Raw genomic sequence first — 24629 nt, forward strand, 5'->3', positions numbered from 1 at the left:
CCTAATGGCTGCTTAGTTTCCTGGTAGTCCAAGAGGCTCTGGGAGCCTGACTTCCAAAAGTCAACCCGATGATCAAATTGCCTGGTGTTTTCCCACACGCTCTCCAAACAACTTAAGGACCTGGGATTCACTTGGCCTCAATTAAGAATCAATCAATCAATCGTATTTATTGAGCACTTACTGTATGCAGAGCACTGTACTAAGCGCTTGGGAAGTACAAGTCGGCAACACATAGAGACAGTCCCTACCCAACAGCGGGCTCACAGTCTAGAAGGTAGGACACGTTCATCATGATGATGACTATAGTATTTGTTAAGCACTTACTATGTGCCAAGCACTGTTCTAAGCACCGGGGTAGATACAGGTTGGACACAGTCCCTGTTCCACTTGGGGCTCACACCCTTAATCCCCATTTTACAGATAAGGTAACTGAGGCCCAGAGAAATTAAGTTGTTTTCCCAAGGTCACACAGCAGATATTTGGCAGAGTCGGAATTAGAACCCAGGTTCTTCTGACTCCCAGGACTGTATTAATAATAATAATAATAATGACGGCATTTATTAAGCACTTACTATGTGCTAAGCACTGTTCTAAGCATTGGGGAGGTTACAAGGTGATCAGGTTGTCCCACGGTGGGGCTCACAGTCTTAATCCCCATTTTTTACAGATGAGGTAACTGAGGCACAGAGAAGTCAAGTGACTTGCCCAAAGTCACACAGCTGACAATTGGCAGAGCTGGGGTTTGAACCCATGACCTCTGACTCCAAAGCCCTTGCTCTTTCCATTGAGCCATGCTGCTTCAAATATAATGGGACATCTTCTCTACCACGGGTGATCATATTCAGTTAATGGTATTTGAGAGCTCAGAGTGTGCAGAGCACTGTACTAAGCACTTGGGAGAATACAATAATAGAGAGTTGGTGGACACAGTTCCTGTCCACAGAGAGCTTACTGTCCAAAACTTAATTTATGCTCAGTGTTTTGCTACTCAAAATATTAAAAAAAGATTCCTCTAAAAAACCAAAATATAATATCAAATATGCTTTTATAGTGACCTAATTTCATATATCTTCTAGACTGTGAGCCCACTGTTGGGTAGGGACCATCTCTATATGTTGCCAAACTGTACTTCCCAAGCGCTCAGTACAGTGCTCTGCACACAGTAAGTGCTCAATAAATACAATTGAATGAATGAATATATCTCAAAGCTCTAAAAATTCTGTAAATTCACAATTGTAGGGAACAATAATACACAGCTTCTATTCTCTGCATTACACCCAGTGGAAACTCAAACAAATATTATCACTTTGAACACTAAACCACAGTTTGTCCAATTGCAGACAACAATATTTTCATTTAATGAAGTTTACCACGTTCAATTGACATGCACTATTATCGCTACAGGAGCATTTCACAGATGTGATATTTTTATGTGCAGGTGCTTAATTTATTTCCTGGCTTAATTTAAACAAACGACAGAACCTCATTGTTAAGTTTTAAGTAATTAATGATGACACACAAGCTGTTGATACAAAAGACAAAAGGGATACTCCAGCGATTCTTGGTGAAATATAAACATGCCTGCTATATCATGTTTTTTGCACACCCATCTACGTGAAAGGTGTAGGACCTGCACAATTAATAATGGCTTAAAGCAGATTTAAAGATTCAAGACTGCTTTCTTGGGATGTGCGACACTTGTATTGTACTCTAGCAAATTATCCAGATATGCATTTGTTTGCCAAGTGCCATGATCACGCTGCTAGTTAATATTTTGGGATAATGATCAAGATTTCCATGGCATATTACCGTAGACCAAAGTTATACATTGACTCTTCCAGTTTTGCAAAATCCGATTTCTGTCAGACATACCAAGTTCAACAAATTCGCCAGGTTGACCCTAGACTCAAGGAAGGAAGATACTTTCTGTTTGATGGGAGGCAGTGGCTGCATGGCTTCCTTTTGGAACCATGGGAATGGTAGCCAAGCAACAAGTTGAAAAGAGGCATGTTACAGCTCAAGCTGTATCTCGACGGCCCGGTTACAAAATAACTAAAATGGCACCTGAATCACAGGGCAAAGAGAATCTATGGATAGATCAATCTATTCTGGCATCTATTCTGAAATGTAATAATAGTAACAACAACACCCTGGCATTAGTTAAGTGCTTACTATGTGCCAAGTGCTGGGGTAGTCATAGGAGAATCCCACTGTGCAAGTAGGGGGGAGAAAAGATAATAATAATAATAATAATAATGGCATTTGTTAAGCGTTTTCTATGTGCAGAGCACTGTTCTAAGCGCTGGGGGGGATACAAGGTGATCAAGTTGTCCCATGTGGGGCTCACAGTCTTAATCCCCATTTTACAGATGAGGGAACTGAGGCTCAGAGAAGTTAAGTGACTTGCCCAAGGTCACACAGCAGACATGTGGCGGAGCAGGGATTTGAACCCATGACCTCTGACTCCAAAGCCCGTGCTCTTTCCAATAAGCCACGCTGCTTCTCTTAAAAGATATGGAATTACCATTTTGCAGATGAGGATACAGGCACAGAGAAGGTAAGTGACTTCTCCAAGGTCACACAACAGGGTAGTAGCTAGTAGAACCCAGGTCCTCTGATGCCCAGGCCCAGGTTCTTTCCACTAAGCCTCACTGATTCTCTTCCACCTTGAATTTCCTTTTAAGTTGGGTGTTTTAACTTTGTGAGCAAGTGGCAAAGTGTTTGCAGAAACTGGAACAAAATCTCCCCAGAATCCAGCCAGCAGATTCCTGAGTTGCATAGTTGCGGTTGAGTAAGGCAAGCACTGGGCACAAGGCTTGCCTGAGAATGGAGCGAAAAAAAAAAAGGAATCAGTCTGACTCTGGTGCCTAATTTATTTGCCGTACTTAGGTTTCCTCTTTTGCCAAAGTAAAATAGTTTGCAAAGGGACCAAACAAGGTTCCAGGGTATATAGCTCACAGATTGTGGAAGAGAGGGCATTCCAAAAATGTGGGATCAATCGCGATTTGGATGGAGATCACAGCACATTCACCAGCTCCTAATCCTACTTCAGGGTAACCCAATTCTGGGTCCCTCCCTCCTGCAGTGTGCAGAGCTACGGTGGGCTAGCCAGGCTGGAGGGCCTTCGCCCAGGACAGGCGCCCAGATTAACTGGATATTTACCTTTCAAAGGAAGAGAAATGTTCTAGCTTTTAAAGGCACTTTCATGTACAGTTACCTATATATATATATATATATATATATATATATATATATATATATATATATATATATATATATATATATATATATATATGTAATGATATTAAAGATGAACCCAACCTGGACCTAGAAACCAAAATGTGGCTTTACAATGGATATATTGTAGGAAGAGACGTAATGGAGCCTATTTGGGAAGTAAGCAAAGAGATTGGACACTGTAGTCAAAACGGATTCGTTTCTTCAAGTAAACACTCTTAAATTAGCCGGCTGACCTGACTTAGGTTCTCTGTTCATCCAGTAGGTATGGTGTAGCCCAACTCAATGGGCAAGTAACAGGCCAAAATCCAGGTCTTTCCGTTCTTAACTAACTCTCTAAGCAACTCTCAGTAACTTTGTTAAACTATCAGTTAAGCACAGCAACGCCCAACTACACCATTAACGCCCAACGTGACCAGGACCCTTCCATCCCTATATGTGCGTCTGTATATGTGTCTTCATTTCTTTTCGTTCAATTGATTTTTTTCTCTTGTGGGTCCTTCTCCTTATAGACTAGAATCTTGTTGAACACTGACCTTTCCAAATTTCAGAAAAGCTCTCATTGAATTTTGGGCATTTATTCCTACTGAAGCCGATCAATTTACATGTCTAGAAAGAGATGGTTTTGGCTCATTCTGGCCATGAAGTGGGAATACCACCCTATCTCACAGGGAAATCTGGGGGCTTCATTTAGGGTCCAGATGGATGAGAACACTTTCCTCTCCATCCAAACTGCTCCCACGCTGATCCAAGCACTTACCCTATCCCACCACGACTACTGCCTCAGTCTTTTTGCTGACCTTCCTGCCTCCTGGTTCTCCCCACTCCACTCCACACTTCACTCGGCTTCCCGGTTCTTTATTCTACAAAAACGTTCAGGCTGTGATTTGCCACTCCTTAAGAACCTCCAATGGTTGTCCAACCACCTCTGCATCCACCTCAAACGCCTTACCATCAACTTTAAAGCACTCAGTCATCTTGCCCAGTATCTTACCTCACTGATTTTAATTAATCAGTCATTTTATTGAGCATTTACTATGTGCAGAGTATTGTACTAAGCCCTTACTACCTCTCGCCTTCCTTACCATCAACTTTAAAGCACTCAATCATCTTGCCCCCATCTTACCTCACTGATTTTAATTAATCAGTCATTTTATTGAGCACCTACTATGTGCAGAGCATTGTACTAAGCCCTTACTACCTCTCGCCTGGAACTCTGAAGTCCCTCCTGCTTCGTAGCTGACTCTCCCCAACTGCAAAGCCTTATTAAAATCTCCTCCGAAGGAAGCAGCATGGCTCAATGGAAAGAACACAGGCTTTGGAATCAGAGGTCACAGGTTCAAATCTCGGTTCTGCCAATTGTCAGCTATGTGACTTTGGGCAAGTCACTTCACTTCTCTGTGCCTCAGTTACCTCATCTGTAAAATGGGGATTAAGACTGTGAGCCCCCCATGGGATGACCTGATCACCTTGCAACCTCGCCAGCGCTTAGAACAGTGCGTACTTAATAAATACCATTATTATTATTATTATTGCTGAGCCCTCATTTTCCCTACTCCCTCTTCCTTCTACATCACCCTTGCACTTGGATTTGTACACTTCACTGGCCCCAGCCTCAGCCCCGTAGCACTTTCGTACAGATCCTTAATTTATTTTAGCTTCTGTCTCCCCCTCTAGATGTTAGGCTCTTTAAGTGGAGGGAACGTGTCTACCAATTCTATTACATTATGTTTTACCAAGTGCTCTGCACACTGAAAGCAGTCCGTGAATACGACTGATCATATGTATACAACAAATTTTTGCTATCTAGCACTTTTCCACCAGAGAGCTCTAGAGCATGGCATTTCTGATATTATTTCCCTAGTACATTAACACACTTGACTAATTTGGTTCCCTGTGTTTTAACGTTTCTGCCAACTCTATTGTATTGTACTCTCCGAAGCACTTAATACAGTGATCTGCACGGAGTAAGCGCTCAAAAAAAATACCATAGATTGATTGACTGGGAACAGTTATATTTCCCATAGTAGCATAACTGGCATTAGGTTTTTCATGAGGTCAGCCACTTGTGAAAAATCAACTTTCCTAAATCAATCAAAGGTATTCACTGAGTGATTACTGTGTGCAGAGCACTGGACTATTGCGTTTGGGAGCATACAATATAATAAATTCCGTAGACAAGAACATGTTTTGAGTGTTCAGTTGGGGTGGGGGGGGGGGGTCAGGCTGGTAAAATCAAGCTGTCATCGCTTCACTGGAGCCTTCTGAACAAACCCTCTTCTGGAGCAGAATGGTTTGGGACGGCTTGGCAAGCAGCTACGTGTTCTGCTGCTCTGATCAGCAAACAGCTCTCTATCAAACAGCAGCCTCAGCTGCTGGCAGTGGAAGAGAATTTCCAGAGGCTGCATCCCATTCAAATGCTGAAATGTAGTTCCACTCCATCAGGGAGCTGCCCTCTCCTCACTTATGTCCCCTGCTTCCTGAAGTCTGTCCTCGGGATAACAAGAACTTTTTCCTAACTCTGAACCTTTTCCCAGCTCTCTGAATGACTAGGAGAAACACTCTCTGTGCAGTCCTGGAGCTTATTTTAGCAGACGTTTTGACTTGCCAGCATCTCCCTTTCCACAGTGTTCGACATCTTACAAAACCTTTACTGTATTCTATAAAAAGTGTGATTTTTCACTTCTCTTGTTTGATATCAATCAGTGGTATTTATTGAGTGCTTATGGTATGCAGAGCACCGTGCTAAGCACTTGGGAGAGTACAATAAAGCAGAGTTGGTAGACGTGTTCCCTGCCTACAATGAGTTTAGAGTCTAGAGATTAGATCACCGAGAAGCAGTGTGGCTCAGTGGAAAGAGCCCAGGCTTTGGAGTCAGAGGTCATGGGTTCAAATCCGGCTCTGCCACTTGTCAGCTGTGTGACTTTGGGCAAGTCACTTAAATTATCTGGGCCTCAGTTCCCTCATCTGTAAAACGGGGATTAAGACTGTGAGCCCACCGTGGGACAAGCTGATCACCTTGTAACCTCCCCAGTGCTTAGAACAGTGCTTGCACATAGTAAGCGCTTAATAAATGCCATTATTATTGTTTTTAATCACCTACGTCTTCTGGAGATAAAAATTATAATGCCTGTGTAATTGGAAAGAATCAAATAACATTTTTCCTCATATGAAACGTAACCACTTTTCACACTCTCTTTACAGAATAGGCAGAGGCCTTATGAAAACTAGAGTGGCAAATTAGGTGATTAATGATGAGATCAGAGTTAGAAACAGAGTTCAAGTTCTCAGACTCTAAGCTCTGACAATTCACTCACACTGTCCATCCGTCTAGAATGCTAACAACAGACCTGTTTGACATTGTTATTATGGTCCTACTACCCCAGGAACTTTCTTTATTTTAAAGAGCAGCTAGTAGTGCTCAATAAATACCACTGGCTGATGGACCTCAGAAGGCAGCAAAGAGAAAAACAATGACTCTTTCCATCTGAAGCTATGTTAACGGAATAGTCAACTACCTCTTTCTTTAGTGGGAAGAGGTCATTCCTGATTAATCCCTCTTTACCCGTATTCTCTTTCCTCTTGCATCATCCATGCACTTAAAAATCCATACCCTTTGAACACTTGATATTTACCCCACCCTCAGTCCCATCGCACCTAGATACATATCTCTAATTTATTTATATTAATGCCTGTCTCCTCCTCTAGACTGCAAGCTCGTTATGGTCTTGTTCTCTCTCTATTTGTATGGTGCTCTGCACACAGCAAGCACTCAAATACCATGGATTGATTGGTATTTATTGGTACTGATGATTGATTATATTTCCCAGAGTAGCATATCCGGGATTAGGTTATTGATTATATGTTTTGTTTTATTGTCTGTCTCCCCCTTCTAGACTGTGAGCCCGCTGTTGGGTAGGGACCGTCTCTATATGTTGCCGACTTGTACTTCCCAAGCACTTAGTACAGTAAGCACTCGATAAATACGATTGAATGAATGAATGAAAATGATTAGGTTAGCCACTTGTGAAAGACAACTTTCCTAAATCAACCAATAGTATTTATTGAGTGATTACTGTGGGCAGAATACTGTACTAGGGGAGTACACTATAATAGAGTTGGTAGACTCCCAGCCCTTGAGGAGCTCACAGTCTAATTTATTTATATTAATGCCTGCCTCCTCCGCTAGACTAAAAGTTTGTTGTGGTATTTTACTAAAGATAATCAAAGTTACATTCTGACTGGGTGTTCAGTAACAGTAGTGGTAATAGCATTTATTAAGTGCTTACTTTGTGCAGAGCACTGGGAAAGAATACACAAGTAGGAATTTTATGCATAACTTTTAATAGGACATTTACTAGAAAATTGGCAAAGAGCCAGCCTAGGTGACTGACAGTTTTTTTTTTTTTTAATGCTCTGGATTGCAGCCAATTCCATTAGAATAAAGACCCCATACATGGAGCTAAAGGAAATATGGTTCTGGGAATAGCACTGGCTAGCACTTAGGAGCAGATTATGAATATCATTTTGCAGATGCTAGTACAAATATTTAACCTTTGTGGATTCTGCTGGTGGAAAAAAAATTCAGATAATTAAAGAAAGGGATTAAGATCAGCCCTGGCAATTTCAATATTGGATTTTGAATCCCCTGCATCCTGCTCTGGTAACAGAAAACTCAAACCAAGTTGACACAGCCATTAAAGCCAGCATTCACAAATATTTTACAGAAATGTATAATACCAACATGTAAGTATTTATTTTGCTGGAAATTTCAGAAAATTTAATCACGGGAAAAGTGAAGCCTTTGTCTTGCTGCATTCAAAGATCCCCCAGGGTTGAAATATGTGCCTCGAAGAGAAAACGCACCAATCTCAATCATTCATTTGAGGAGATGAATGGAGATGTAAACATCACTCCAAACGTCACAAAACACTTAAATTGCAATGCTCAACCTTCATTCCTCAAGAACTATGTGACTTCAATCTTAGGTGTTTTTTCCAAATGGCTAAGATGAGATGAAATCTTTCGATGGCATTAGTGGCTTCCAGAATATGAAAGGAGTTTCCTCCTTTCCTTGATGTCAGAAACCATGGATGCCCTTGACTTTTTCATATGATTTTAGACTTAGGTGTATTCAATTGGACCAAACCTATCCTTAACACTGACAGGCAATAAAGATAAACCATTTCCTCTAAAAGGAGCATTAGTTGAGGTGAAGGGAAAGAAAATTCTTGAGAGACTGCCTTCTGGTGTATTACCATGGTCTCTACTTGTCATAGAGCTACTTGTCTCCATCCCCCCATCTTACCTCCTTCCCTTCCCCACAGCACCTATATATATGTATATGTGTTTGTACATATTTATTACTCTATTTATTTATTTATTTTACTTGTACATATCTATTCTATTTATTTTATTTTGTTAATATGTTTGGTTTTGTTCTCCATCTCCCCCTTCTAGACTGTGAGCCCACTGTTGGGTAGGGACTGTCCCTATATGTTGCCAACTTGTACTTCCCAAGCGCTTAGTACAGTGCTCTGCACACAGTAAGCGTTCAATAAATACGATTGATTGATTGATAGAGCTGGGCAATGCGATTTGAAACAAGCTGGCTAAAGGACAAGAAACCCGGGGAAACCAGGAGAAACCAGTTGGCTGGGAAAAAACAGTAGCTCACTGACCCAAAGCAATATCTGCTGTGTGTCCTTGTGACAGAATATGAACCTGCAAGGGATTATGAATATAGCTCTCCAAATAAAGAATGAGGGTTCATTCATTCATTCAATTGAATTTATTGAGCGCTTACTGTGTGGAGAGCACTGTACTAAGCACTGGGGAAGTATAAGTTGGCAACATATGATCTGAGTTGAAGCTGTGAGATCTGGGCAAACTTCAAGCATATTTCTCTAGTGGTGAGATTTGTACTATAGAATGTGAATGTTCTGATGCTTTATCATGAGCTATTCCACCTGTGAAATTTTAGCAAATAATTTTACATTAGCCTTGTAAATGATCTTCATGGCAATTGACAGATTCTACATTGCTTTCCTCTCTATAGCACTGGTGATCGTTTTCTTCTTCCTCTATGATTATCACTATCAATTGTTAGTATATCCATTAAGGGATTACATACTGTAAGTTCACTGTGGATGAGAAAAGTGTCTACCAACCCTGTTGCACTGTACTCTCCCAAGTGTTTAGTACAGTGTTCTATACACAATAAGTGCTCAGTAAGTATCACTGATGATGATACTGTGTCCTAAGACATCTATGGTCCCATCATACTTGTATGTGCCATATTGGAGACATTGACCCAATGTCTCCTTTTTGTCCACAGCCCCATTTCCTTGTGTGCCACATGTATGAAGCATCCTGTTTTGATGACGGCATTTATTAAGCGCTTACTATGTGCAAAGCACTGTTCTAAGCACTGGGGAGGTTACAAGGCAATCAGGTTGTCCCACAGGGGGCTCACAGTCTTCATCCCCATTTTACAGATGAGGGAACTGAGGCACAGAGAAGTGAAGTGACTTGCCCAGAGTCCTGTTGCCAGAGGTGTCAAACAACCAGCAAAACGAAGCCACATGGCCTAGTGGACAGATTACGGGCTTGGAAGCCAGAAGCTCCAGCACTTGTCTGCAGTGTTACCTTGGGCAAGACTGAGTCCCATGTGGGACACGATTAACTTGAATCTACCACAGCACTTAATATAGTGTCTGGCACATAGTGAGCGCTTAAATACCATTAAAAAAAACTGCACAAGAAAAAAGTCATCGTGGCACACCTAAGCAAACAGAGGGACAGAAGAGACACAACATTTTTAGAGTATATTATTTCACTAAAACCTACGTCAGGTTACCTGTCACAAAACACGTATGAACAATCACATGCGGGCACTAGTTTTTTTAAAAGAAGTCAGCCAAAGGAAATCTAAAAGGATACAAAGTACGGGAAGCTGAAGGTAAAAAAGTCAATAACCCAATCTTGTTATAACATCAATCGAATGACTAATGAAACTATTTGGCTGAAGTGTGCAAAGAAAAAATATTTAATTACCTAATAAAGAACTTCTGTTTTTACCCCAAATGTTTTCATGTTCCAAAAAATACTTTCTGGGTTTTACGTATTTATATTCAGACATAGATCCATGACAGAATGTGTAGTTTTTTTTTTCTCCCTACACAAAGATTAACATGATGTATAGTGATCCCTCAGCATGTTGAGACACAAATAATTTTGCTTCTGAACTATGCACCTCCTTTCTCAAAATAGTTCCTTCCTCAGGCTCCTGTGGTAAGATAACACATTACCTCTTCTTAAAGTAGTTGATTTTTTAATCTCAAATCATATTTTTCTATTCACTCTGAATCGGATCTCTCTGGGGCAAGGAACTTCCTCCGAGTGTGTATTACCAAACACAAGAAAATTTTTCATGGTGGGTATTATAAGAAAGAGAAGCAGCGTGGCTCAGTGGAAAGAGCATGGGCTTTGGGGTTAGAGGTCATGGGTTCAAATCCCGGCTCTGCCAATTGTCAGCTGTGTGACTTTGGCCAAGTCACTTAACTTCTCCGTGCCTCAGTTCCCTCATCTGTAAAATGGGGATTAAGACTGTGAGCCCCACGTGGGACAACCTGATCACCTGTAACCTCCCCAGTGCTTAGAACAGTGCTTTGCACATAGTAAGCGCTTAACAAACACCATCGCTATCATTATTATTATCATCTTGAAGATATTGGGAAGCAGCATGGCCTAGTGGAAAGAGCATAAGCCTGGGAGATGGAGGATCTGAGTTCTAATGCCAGCTCCACCACTGGTCTCCTGGGGATCTTGGCCAAGTGATAAAACTTCTCTCTGCCTCAGTTACCTCATCTGTAAAATGGGGATTAAGACTGTGAGTCCCATGTGGGACAAAGACTGTGTCCAACCTGATCATTTTGTATCTACTCCAGTGCTTAGTGCAGTTCCTTGCACATAGTTAGTGCTTAACAAACACCTTTAAAAAAAATGAAGCAAAATGAAACATTTTGAGACAAGGGACCATAAAACTGGAAGATGGTTTATAAGCATCTAGGCTGTACTTGCACTTGCAGTCAGCTATGAACCCAGATTTTTTTCTTTTGTAATCATAACACATAAGTGATTTCCTATCTTTTAACTGGATTCCTTGCTTGTTTTCCTTAAGAAAACTGACCTGCCGCTGTTTCATATTGTTTATTTTTGATGACTTTCCCTATTGCGAAAGAAATTCCTGAATTTTTGGAAGTAGAATACTCTATTCTATTTCATCACCTAGATCAGAGATTGAAATATTTGGGAGCACAAAACGTTCAGGATTATCAGGCTGACCCTGAGCCATCATTTTAACCCATCCGAATAGAGCCTGCCAACGGCATGGCCTGGTTAACTCATTTTCCAACATTCCTGGAATGCAAGTGGTAGGGCATATCGTTATACCTATTCTACAAAGAAGAAAATAGAGACAGAAGTAAAGTGATGGTCTTAAGGTCACACAGTAAGGCACTGGAACAAGATTAAGACATTCTCAGATCAATTTCCTACTTGGATTACATCACCATTTTAGGTAATAATGACAAAAATCACAGTGTCCCACAATATCATAAGTGATGTGTTACAGTAAGGATTAAGATATATAATACAGGAACATTCCCCTTTACAAATTTTAAAAGTTACTTACGCTCCACTACAGGTTCCCAAGTAAATAAAATACATTTCCAGGGCCTCCTGATTGCCACTTCTGCGTGACACCAGAAATGAAGAAATTAGCACTATCCTCTGTTTATGCCTATTCATGATTAACTTGTTGCCCTTGAACAGATTCCTTATTTTTGAAGCCCATTTTCAAAATACAAAAAAAAAACCCACTCTGGAGCTTCCACTGTTTAGAAGGGAGACATCTGATAAATAAAATATTACATTAGCAGATTTTTGGGTTTCTTCTTGGGGAAACCCTACTTGAAGCATTGTGAAAACAATGCAAACCAAACGTGAAAAAATCTCTCTAGTATAACCTGCCAGGTGGAGCATTTTACTAAAGCAGACATGACAGGAGAGTCAGCAGTTACTTAAATGCTGCAAAATATAGAACAGGCTCACATACCCCAGTGACTATGATTTTTATGGGAATAATTATCTATAAGTTAATATCCAATTATCACTAGGGAATAGGGAAGCGACTAATGCCTTCTGCTTTACTATCTTGGTGAGAATCTCCAGATATTGGTGGTCAAGCTTTGTATTTTTTTTTCTACAGAAAGATTGGTATTTTCTTCTCTGTGAAACTATAGTCATCACTGAAATGCTTCTAGAAGAAATATGCAATATCTTAATCTCCTTGGTGTGTTTCCAACGTTGGCAAGAATGAGGAGCAAGAATTTGTTTTGCATAACCCTCTTGGTAAGGTAATAGTTTTAGAGAAGCTATAGAATTAAAATGTTTTTGAATATTCCCTTTGGTAGCTCTTAACTGTAAAATTAGGTCATGCAATGAGGGCCAGGTATGCCTACCAATTATTGCAGTACAAAATGCAAGAGACTTATGTTTGTGATCCTTTGTTTTCCCTGAATTTGCCTGTTAAGGTGGTTGAAGGTGGTTCTGCTGATAGTTGCTGGTCTTCATGTTACAAAACTAATACTCATTGGAACAAAATAGCTCAGCTGCATGAGTTCCAAAAGTGGAAACTTCATTTTTCAGCTATCTTTGGGGATTTTTTATAAACCGGTTGAAGCCCGTTTGTTTTAGGCTATGCCCATAAGGGGTGTTTGGCCATGTAAGGATCTGTTGATTAGCCCATCAGCTTGTCTCATAATTATTGCTTCCTGGGGTGGCTGTCTTTTCTGAGCTGCTTCCATTATTCCACCGCTACTTGCCTAGACTGTGGCAACTGCAACAGGAGGAGAGGCTCAGGCACGGGCTTGGAAAAGCCATCAGTGGTCGATATCAATCAGGAAGACGAGCTGGCCTGACGTTCCTGGGACGGGCTCTCCGTTGGGGCTCATGGCTCTGGAACCACCGTCTTTATCTATATGACATTCTCCCCACAACGCAAGGCTGGCACTGAGAATTTTATTGAATCCCTGCAGATCCAAGTCAAAATGGATAGTTCACAGGAAAATTGAAACTGTACATCTCCCTCACACCGACATGATAAATACTTCTTGTCATTTTCCAACTAGTCCCCCTCGATGGGGACTTTCAGAGGATGTTTGTTAAAATCAGAATGGTTTACTGCACTGTCAAAAGGGGACGGTCATTCTCAACGCATTGCGCCAAGAATAAGATAGAGAATGCTACAGCCTTAGCTAAGAACGTCCAATCGGGGCACTAAACCTATTTCCCAAGTTAGCACTGTTGCCCATCCAACTTGTACTTCCCAAGCGCTTAGTACAGTGCTCTGCACACAGTAAGCGCTCAATAAATACGATTGAATGAATGAATGAATGAATCCCTTAACCTGGCTGTTCTACAGTCAAATGGAACAGCAGATCCTCACAATAATGGGGCCTTCCCCACCCGCTGGGATTTCAAAATATTCAGCAAGCGTATTCTGTGGCTGATATAACCCCTCCTGTAGATTTATCATGTGTAGTAAGACTGTGATTTTGCAACTCCTAAAATAAATCAGCAAAATATTTAAACCTGTAAAACTTTTTGAAAATGCTTTAAACATGCTCAAAATATGTCACGAAAGATGCCGTGTCTTATTGGTTGGGTTACGTTGACAGGTAATTACAATAACAATTCTTATTAATAATTATGGTAATTAAGTGCTTACTGTGAGCCAAGCACCATTCGAACAACTGGGGTAAATACCAGTTAATCAGGTCAGATACCCTGTTCCCTGTTCCACATGAGGCTCACAGTCCGAAGGGTCACAAACATGTGTTGCATCAATCAGTCATATTTATTGTGTGCTTACCGTGTGCAGAACACTGTACTAAGCACTTGTGAAAGTACAATACAACAGAGTTGGTAGACAGGTCAAACCAGACTGGAAGGGGAAATCATGCTCCCAGTTCCCTAAATGTGGGATCAAAGACCATTACTAAGAATATACTGCAAGGACACAGAATGAGTGGGAATTTTACATATTACTAAAGGGCAAAAGGTGTAGCTCTCCGCTGTTCACTAGATCCTCCAGCAAACCTTTGGAGAAGATTTTTTTCAACTGCATGTTAAACATCCAAGTACTAGAAAGTCTGCTGGAAGAGGAGGTCTAGTTGATATACATTCACTCTTCACAGCATGTAATTCAGCTACCAATTTAAATAAGTTCGACTTGATCCCTTTATTCATCCCTCTTACCAGCCCCACAGCACTTAAGGACATATAATTTATTTATTTATTTCTATTAATATCCATCTCCCCCTCTAGACTGTAAGCTCACTGTGGGCAGGGAATGTGTCTCTATTTTGTTGTACTGTACTCTCCCAACCACTTAGTACAGTCTCTCCACACAGTAAGCGCTCAATAAATATGACTGAGTGAATGAAGAAATGAATGAGTCACACACATGCATCGACATTTGGATATAGGAAGTATATCTGGCAGTATTTCTTTCAATTCTATCAGCCTCCTAAGACATTCCTGTTTCTCAAATCAAAATACAAATGCAAGAATAGAGACAAAAACTGTGTGCATTCTGTGTCCGACATGCCAAAACCAACTTCTGAAACTTCATACTCGTAACATGCCGTCATGAAAATGAGCTGAATGTTGCATAATTGCAGGGACCACGTTCCTGGATCCTTGGTCTAAAAACAAACAACTGACAAACAAATTCAAAGTGTGTTTCCTTAAGGTCTAACAAAAAATATGATAGGATGACCTCATCCTGTAATTTTCTGTAAATTAGCAAATGTTCTCTGAAACAACCTGGGATAACTCCAGCAGAAATTCTAAAGCTGAAATCAAAGCAAGATGGAACAGATGCAATAAGCTTTGATTAAACTCAGTTCACTGTGCTGAACAGATCCACCATGGAACTCAATGATGAGCTTTCCACAGCACAAGAGTGTGCAATTACCCAGAGCATCACAGATTAAACCATCATCCTGACTGCCACAAAGCTCAAACAGTGTTTACTTGTGAAACTTCTTTGGAACAAACAAGAAAAAAAACTTAACAGAACACTGCCAGGAACCCGGACATTCTTTTTCATCCCTCCTGTTCATCAGCAATACGAGAAATGAAATCCAAACAGCCCAAGATGGCTTTTCCAAAATTGAGAAAGTCTGAATCTTATTACCCCCATGCTTAAACAGTCTCACAAAGCGTGAAATAAAGTTTGGACATAAAAGGGAAACGGCAAAAAAATAAAGCATGACTCTTACCTTCGCCATCTGGGCTTGCACGCCATTTGCTTTCAGCGATGCTACTGCTTTCTGTGCTGCTGCTGGACTGTCAAAATCCACAAAACCATAACCTATGAAAACACAAAAGCTTGTTTTTAGTACCCCCAAACCCTCAAATCAAAGTTGAGTTAGATTTCAGCCAATTGGCGTTGCTCTCTGCCACTAGGAACCGCGGCATTTGGATTGCCATCACCTGAAGTTGACCGTTGTTGAACAACAAATGTTCCTAAGTCAATGATCCTTCTAGGCACACTTCTGCAGACTCGACAAAGACTGTGAGCCCACTGTTGGGTAGGGACCGTCTCTATATGTTGCCAACTTGTACTTCCCAAGTGCTTAGTACAGTGCTCTGCACACAGTAAGCGCTCAATAAATACGATCGATGATGATGACAAAGGCAGTCTGAGTGGGGCTACATGGCAGATGTTCTCAAATCCGATAATAGTGAAAAGCAGAGTGTCCAAGTGGAAAGAGGACGGGCCGAGAGCCAGAGGACCTGGGGCCTAATCCTGGCTCCGCCTGCTGTGTGAACTTGGGCAAATCACTTGGCTTCTCTTTGCCTCAGTTTCCTCAACTGTAAAATGGAGACTCAGTAACTGTTGTCCCTCCTACTTAGACTGTGAGCACCATATGGGGCAGGGGCTATGTCCAACCTGGCTAACTTATATCTACCCCAAAGCTTAGAATAGTGCTTGATTTAGAGTAAGCAATATACATACTATTAAAAAAAAGAGAATAATAGTTGTGCTATTTGTTATATGTTTGCTATGTACCAAGGACTATGCCAAACACTGGACTGCATAAAATACAATAATAATGATGGTGGTATTAGTTAAGCGCTTACTATGTGCCAACCACTGTTCTAAGCGCTGGGGTAGATACAAGGTAATCAGGTTGTCCCACGTGGGGCTCACAGTCTTCATCCCCATTTTACAGATGAGGGAACTGAGGCCCAGAGAAGCGAAGTGACTTGCCCAAAGTCACACAGCTGACAAGTGGCAGAGCTGGGATTAGAACCCACGACTTCTGACTCCCAAGCCCAGGCTCTTTCCACTGAGCCACGATCAGACGTAGTCTCTTCACCTCAAGGAGCTCATGGTCTAAGGGGGAAGAGGAGAGATATTTACAGATAAGGAAACTGAGACATGAAGAAGTCAAGTGACTTGCCCAGAGTCACACAGCAGGAAAACAGATGATCCGAGACTACCTCCCCTGCAGTGCCAGTGCTTAGAAAAGTGCTTGGCACATGATAAATGCTTAATAAATACCACTAATATTATTATTACATAGTTCACCAGGCAACATTGCTTCTCCAAGAGATGTTCAATAGACTGATTTAGGTTTAAGGCTACCTACGCTACCTATCATTTTGAGAGTTAAGGCTTTAAAATAACCTAATCTTATCATGCTCCCTTGGTCCTCTTTTGCTCCTCGCCATCTGAACCTGGTGGGCATACACCGGGGACTTTATGTTCTTGCACTCCCCTTTGGGAAGGCTGAGAAGGAAACACTTGAAAGTCTCATCGGTAAGAACCCTGGAGAGATTAGATGACGGCAAATAAAGTCCAGCCATTTCTAATTCCTGGCTCAATCAATAAACATATTCGGGGCTGGTTAAATGTTATATGTCTGGAATATTTCTCCCTCCTTTGTCTATCGTCCATCTCGTTTTTGCTAAGCTGCCACCAAAAATGGGTTGTACAAACATGCTGCTTTCATGCTAAATTCGAGGAAATAAGCAGGCCAACAAACCACTTCTAAATGGAGTTCTGTGTGTTGTGTGCACAGTCAAACGAATTTACCTACCCAGTTATTCTCCGGTCACAATTAAGCGTGAAAGAAAATTCAACATTTCAGGTTGAAATTGCTGGAGAACTCTTACTAAAGCAGCATTGCTTGGCACATCTCAAAAAATCACATATAAACCCCACACAATCAACGACTTTGGGGGATTAGTAGTCCTACTCCCAAGTTTACTACTCCTCTCACTTAGACTGAAGTCACTGCAACAATCATGCACTGTGACCCACAAAAACAACCGTGAAAAAGGGTAAAGGAATTCAATTATCCCTTTAGTTTCTTTTAATTAACTTTTTAATTTTCTCCCCTCGGTTCCCTTTTCTTTCCACTCCCTCTCAGCATGTTATTCCACAATGAACTTGTTACCCAGCAGGGCACTCTAACTTGCTCTCAAAGAGCTCTCCAGAAAAGCAGTGAGGTTTCGTGGGCAAATTATCTTAGAAACCCTGCTGAAGTGATGCCAGGGACTTCATCAGGGAAGGTTTGAAGGTTGTATATCCCTCTATTTTTTTTCTTTTTGGTATTTATTAAGCTCTAAATATGTGCCAGACACTGTACTAAGCGCTATGCGAAATACAAGTTTGGGCACAGTCCATGTCCTACTTGGGGCTCACTGTCTTAATCCCCATTTTACAGATGAGGTGATAGAGGTCCAGAGAAGTTAAGTGACTTGCCTTAGGTCACAGAGCAGAGACATGACAGAGCCAGGATTAGAACACAGGTCCTTCTGATTCCCAGACCCATGTTCCATCCACTAGGCCATCCTACTTCTCCTCTCTCTCACGCTATCCCAGGGTCGTGGCTCAGGCAAGCATAGCTAGAATTCAATTCTTGCAATCTAGGAAGATTTTTGAAATCCTTGAAAATTCAGGTAAATTCTTTGGGGTCTAGAGTCAGAAATGAAATTAAGACAATAATCACACAGCTCCCGGGAATGAGTTTGTGAGAAAAACGTACCTCAGGGCAAATCCCAGCTCTTCCCATTTCCCCTTCTTTAAAAATAGGAACAACGGTTCTAACCTAATTTGTGGAGGTAGAGGGAGGGTGGCTTGGAAATTGGAAAGGGATAGACAGATACTAAATACGATCATTTTCATTATTAGTGATGATCTTTAAGAAACTCAATTTCTACATGATTTCATGAAATACATGGATTAAACACCACATAAATCATCACTACATCCTAATATATAACTGTCTCAGAACCATGTGTACTTGAATCTGGACACATTTCAAAATACAGAAAACCTGAGCACCTTAATAATAATTGTTCAGGCACAGTAGAACAAGGGACTTTGGCTAGGGATGTTCTTCCCTCTACAGGAAACATGCTTGCCTGCCTTTACTCTAGTTCATGTTTCTCCCTCTGGCTTCCTCCCTTTCCTTCCACCCCCACATACAACACACAGGATATTATGAAATCTCTGCATTGATCTTTGGGGCTGAAATCCAATCCAAACAGAAAAAAAATTACCGATAGGGCATTAGATTCCCCACGCCGTCTTAGCATCTGAACAACTGAGTGAGAACTTTGCAATTCCAGGATCAAGAAGACAGGCAATCATTTTTAAAAAGAGGCACGATACATGAGTTGTGACTGTTAGATGGAAACAACAGAGATGCATCCAATTTCTAAAAACTCACTACTTCCTGATAATCATGAGGACCCTAAGAATCTGTGAAGACCACGACATGTAATTTAAAATACCTTGTTAATGACCTTGAATATTAACAACGAGCCTGAGTTTAGGGCTAAAAACTTCTCGAACGATTCATCTTTAAGAATAACATATCAGACTCCCCGATTTCCCAAGATGGCACGTAATATGTTATAATCCGTCTGTTTTATACCTCCCAGATTACTATTCTGTCAGCTAGAAAACATCAATTTTGTTTTAGTTTAAGTACACGATTGCCAAATAATGCCAAATGCAAAATATGGCCCGATGTCGGGGGGTGGGGGAGGGAGTTAAGCATCAGGTAGTGATTTTTAGTTGGCTACAAAAAGTGATCTGCAAAACCAAACGAACAGTAAATATCTACAACTACTTTCTACAATACTCGGGGCTGCCCAGAGTCAGTTTCTCAGTTGCATAATTAAGCTTGGCAGCAGGTTCAAATGAATTAAAACTGAATGTCACTGTTTTCTCAACACACCCCTCGTCCTTGTTTTTCTTCGTTGTCAGGAGAAGGCTAGCAGAGCAGCAATTAGCGGTAAGCAGAGCAGTGAAAAAGAACCAAGTATACACTAATTAGGTCATTCGCCAAATGCATTTATTACATTGGCAGATTTAATCAATGTTTTCCCAAAATGCCTTAAATCTTGTGTGCTAGTTTAAAGTTTTGTTATTATTATTGCTTTAAACACAGATGGGGACCCTGGCGATTTCAGCGGCTTTTGCCTAAAAAGAAAAATACATACATTTTTAAATGGCTACCTCCCTACTGAACACATAGTTAATATTAAGAGGGTTTTTACCAATGAACTAACAGGTGGAAATTTTCTGGTGACATTTGCCACTCAGTTGGAGCACAGTGTCAACGTTTTCTGCTTCCTAAACTCCTACATGATTAGTATGATCAAAATGTCGTGGTAGTAGACAAACAACAATCAATTAATGGCATTTTCTGAGTGCTTAGTGTGTGCTCAGAAGAGTATAATATCACAGAGTTGGTAGATGTGTTCCCCGTCTATAGTGAGCTATATGGGCAGTCACTGTTCACAAGGATAATGTTCAAAGCAAACCCCCTATCTGAAGAAGCTTTAATTTTCAAGATCAAACAGTATCAGATAATCCTTGGGTCAGCTGATATTTATTAGTAAAAAATTTTTTGTAATATTCTTCTGCTTCACTATTCTCATAAAGTCCTCCCCAACTCCCAGAATGATTGTCCTTTTGCGGAAGACAAGTTTCCCTAGGGATTTCTGTTATGAATCCAATCTGGCTTTTAAATGGGGAGACCAGACCCAGCAGCAACAAATCCTACATCGAAACTTGAAACAGAGAATTCCAGGAACATCCAACGTGTGCCCCTCCACCTTCTTACACCTGGTGTCAGTTTATTCCTGGTTTTGACCAGAATACGAGTTGGAGTTTGGAAAACTATGCAGAAGGGATTCTTTTTTTTTGTTATCAGCCGGCTGGCTAGAAGGAAGAAACCCTGGAAATCTCAGGAGATCTCCTGTTTCCTTGATACGATTTCTGGATCAGAGAGTCGCAAAGAAGGAGAGATCAGAAGTGAGCTTGCTGAACCACTATTGGAATTCATCTCCCATTACTGAGGTTTCTAATTTCTAGTGTTGGCAGCCTCCAGACAATATTTTCCATGTCCTAAGCATCAGGTTCTATGCCTGTTGTAAGAATACTCTTTGATCTCTCTGAGTGGATCTCCCCTTCAGGTAAATAAATGTCACAAGTGACAAATGCAAAATGCAGGCAAGACAAAAAATGGAATACATAATTAAACTGAAATCATCGACTTTAGCAATAAACGCAGAAGAGAAAAATCACTGTGCTGCCATGTTTTTAGCCTTGCCATCATTTTGATACATTCAATCAGAGTAAATGTCTATGATAATTATGCAAGAGGGAAATACCTCATGAAACGCTAGGCTCACACTGCTCAAATAATTGGTAAGAAGAGAGCGCTAATGCCTTATAGCTGGCACTGGGGCTGAATAGGCTGCTTTCTCTGACATTGCACAAGAAGGGAAAAGATGGAAGCATGAAACCTGAAAATCCCTCTGAGTTAAACTAATGAAATTATTACATCTTTAAAATCAATTTAATTGCAACTTCATCTACCAATCTGTACCAGAGAAATCCTCTTAACGGTGCCAAGCTTCACTGTAACGAAAGTGATTATTGAATTCTGCCACCACTGTTACTTGCTGGTCGATGATGCAGTAATTAATAAGAAAGCAGAAGAAGTCGGTCTCGAGTCCATTGTCAGTGAGGCATCAATCTCCAGACAATAGTGCGATCCGGCCAGTATGCCTGTAATGACTGAAACTGCTCTGGTGATGCTTGGATTTTATCAATGATAAGCCAAGGTTACTGAAACTGAGGAAGGGGAGGTCCAACTGGCTACAAGCATGATGAGATTTGCCCACTGCAAAATATGGAACTAACCAGTGGCTTGGAAGTCAGGGTGCTCAATCGCTCACTTGAGAAGAACGGATAATAAAGGACCGCCACCAGAGATCTGCAATGGGGGAACCACAAGCTAGAAGAAGCACTGCTACGTGCATTTTCAGGATCTGCAGGGTATATCTGTATGCGCAGATGAAGCTACTGCTGCTGAATCATTATCTGCGGTATAATCGTCTGAGAGAAAACGGTCTGCGGTGCCTGACCAATAGCCTGTTTCACACCGGGTACCCATTAAGACTGAAATACAAATTGAAGAACAATTCCAATGTGGCACAGTTGCAGATTGTCGAGAAGCAGATGCAGCAATCAGCGATGAGATGCTCAGTTTGAGTCAGAACGGTGCTCAGTTCGTGACGCCAAAAATGAGAATTGCATCCAGCAGCAGGCTCTGAAAACAAGAGCCAGGGACTCTGTCCAAAGGACAGGATACATGTGGATTCGGTGTGGAAAGGACGGCAGGTCAGGCATCAGCCTCCCTGCTGCCCTGGAACAAAAGGCTACAAGTGCCGTCCGCAGCAGTATTTCAGCACCCAAGGACACTGATATACTTAAGCAGCAGCAGAAGCCTGGAAAACAACTATTCTCCCCACATAAGGATGCTCCCTTGGATGAAACTTTCTTGTTTCTAGGAACTGCCTGTGTAAAGTTGCTTACCTCAGGATTTTACTCACCTGAGCCAAGAAACAGATAGATGAAAATCTCTGTGCTAAGTACAAAATGCCCACCCTAGAGCAAAGGGACACACACTATTTGTCCTTCTTACCTACGTGGCCTTTTTTGGGCTGGGGTAGGCGGTTTTCAAATCGCTTGACAATGGGACTGCCTGAAAGGCTGTGGTGAGCAAGTGATGTCAGAATAACTTTGTGGGTTCTGGATTAGATTTGTAAATGAATGGGTGTGCCTTTCATGGCCCTCCCATCACCCAACAGATCACTACACCTTCAATGCCCAACTGAGAATCCCGGTGAGAGGAAAGAAAAAATAAGTCCCAAAGGCACTTCCCACCAGACGAAAACAATTACAAAGGCACTGAAACTTGGAACAGTATGCTAGGAGACTTGAAACAGGGGGCACTTGTTCAATCCTTTTATGTGGCAACCGGTCTAATTAAATCAAACTCTCACCTCCAAACACTACTTTGCACCTCCCTTCTTTTAGTCAATGTTAAAACAGAGACACTGCTTCTTTCAACCACATAATTTAAAAAAACCAGTTTCTTAGTCAACATTTACAAAAGATCAATGGGCACTCCTGAGATTAAAGCAGTTCTCCGGGTGGTTGGGTGCTCTGGTGCTTAAACCATGAGTACAATGAAATACTGCAAAAAATGAGGGAGCCTTCTGCTTGGCTTCATATTGGCAAATTAGCATCCATTAACGTCCATATTACAAACCTTCCCTCTACTCACTGGCAATTTTCAGGGATTAAAATAAAAGGCACACCCTGGGTGAAAAGCAGCCCAACAAGCTTGCCCAACAAGCAACTAACTCACATTAACCCTGGTGGGAGGTCCTTGTAACAGGGGATGCAGGATCAAGTCCAGGCTATCTATAAAACGGTTCCGTCTATGATGGAAACCATCTAATTGAAACGCTTTAATTATAGGCCGGAAATCACCCCCTCTTGATAGGGCACGCACACCTAACTACTGATTTTATCTCCTGCTGACCCATTCCCTTATTCTCCTTGCCTCGGTTCCCACACAAACATTCAGGAATGGAAACTGTTCTCTCAACAGTGCCTGCAAGTAAATCCCACTAGAACTAATGGGAAGAGTGTGTGTCGATGTGCGTGCGAACGAAGAGTAGAACAGAGACTCCCTCCAATATCCTGTAATCCACAATTAACTCCACAGTTAAACCCAACAGCTCTGGTTAATTGTCGCTGAAAGCGCCTCTGTGGAAAATCCTTTCTCCTTTCGCAGGTAAACAGCAACGTGGCCGTCGTACCGGATGCTCGCCCTGGTTTGGGGAGGGAGATGGCTGTAGGAAACTGCACTGGGCTTTTGGTTGTGGGGAGGTAGAGAGTATTGGGCTGGATGTTTCCAGAGCACCTAATTCCAAATATACTATGAGCGAACACCAAATGAGTTTCTCTGGTAATTCCACCGATTATACAAGACCCAACCCCACTGGGTAATCACAGCTCCACATCAGTGTTCTGCTCTGAAAGTGAAGAGATGAAGAGAAACCAGTGGGAATGGTTTCACATTTAGTTTTTTTTACTCACATTTAGTTTTGGGGTTTTTTTTTTAATGGTATTTGTTATGCACTTACTACGTGCCAGTCACTTGTCTAAGTGCCGGGGTACATACAAAGTAATCAGGTTGGACACAGTCCATGTCCCACATGGGGCTCACAGTCTTAATTTCCACTTTACAGATGAGGTAACTGAGTCATAGGGAAGTTAAGTGACATGCCCAAGGTCACACAGCAGACAAGTGGTGGAGCTGGGATTAGAACCCGGATCCTTCATACTCCCAAGCCCATGCTCTATCTACTAGGCCATGCTGCTTCTCTAGTTTTACTGCTTTTTTAGTTTAGTGGACATTTCTCCTGAAACATAACGTCAAACATAAATGTATTCGTCAAGCACTTTCACATCTTTCAAACTTCACTTTCACTGAAATTTTAATGTCCCGGACTTTGATTTCTTTCTCCACTAAACCGGGATAAGTTGATGCACAGAAAAGACTTTTGAGGCTTTGCTAGGATTTTATTCTAAAACCTTTGGAGCACCCTCTGAAATTGAAAATAGATGATTATGTTTTATATTAGAATGAATTTGAATATGAATAGAGTTATTTTAGCGTACAACTTTGAACAGGCAACTGACTCAAACAAAACTCATGTTCCCACCAGTCGAACATAATCAAACTGAGCACAAGAGAATGGTTTGGGGAATTACGACATCAGGCTCTAAGGCAGAATTTCATACTGCCTGAAAAAAGAAAATGCATAGCAGAGACAGGTTGTGCAATTATTAGTTATCACAAACCAGGGCGCATCAAGTTGCACAGTATTTGAAGGAGGAAACATTTCTAAGTGGGCAAGAACTTCCCCAGGAA

General features: G+C 41.3%; 1 protein-coding gene across 8 annotated transcripts in view; it reads right to left on the bottom strand.

Annotated features, from left to right (window-relative positions):
* RBMS3 (RNA binding motif single stranded interacting protein 3) overlaps positions 1-24629 on the bottom strand; it is a 1223284-nt gene that overhangs the window by 391024 nt on the left and 807631 nt on the right. For all 8 annotated transcript variants that reach the window (XM_038740837.1, XM_038740835.1, XM_038740836.1 and 5 more), the window contains one exon: positions 15588-15679. In XM_038740837.1, the coding sequence (XP_038596765.1) occupies positions 15588-15679 (92 nt within the window). The remainder of the gene's footprint in view (positions 1-15587; positions 15680-24629) is intronic.

The sequence above is a fragment of the Tachyglossus aculeatus genome, chromosome 2, assembly GCF_015852505.1.
Source record: "Tachyglossus aculeatus isolate mTacAcu1 chromosome 2, mTacAcu1.pri, whole genome shotgun sequence".
Classification (NCBI taxonomy): Eukaryota; Metazoa; Chordata; class Mammalia; order Monotremata; family Tachyglossidae; genus Tachyglossus; species Tachyglossus aculeatus.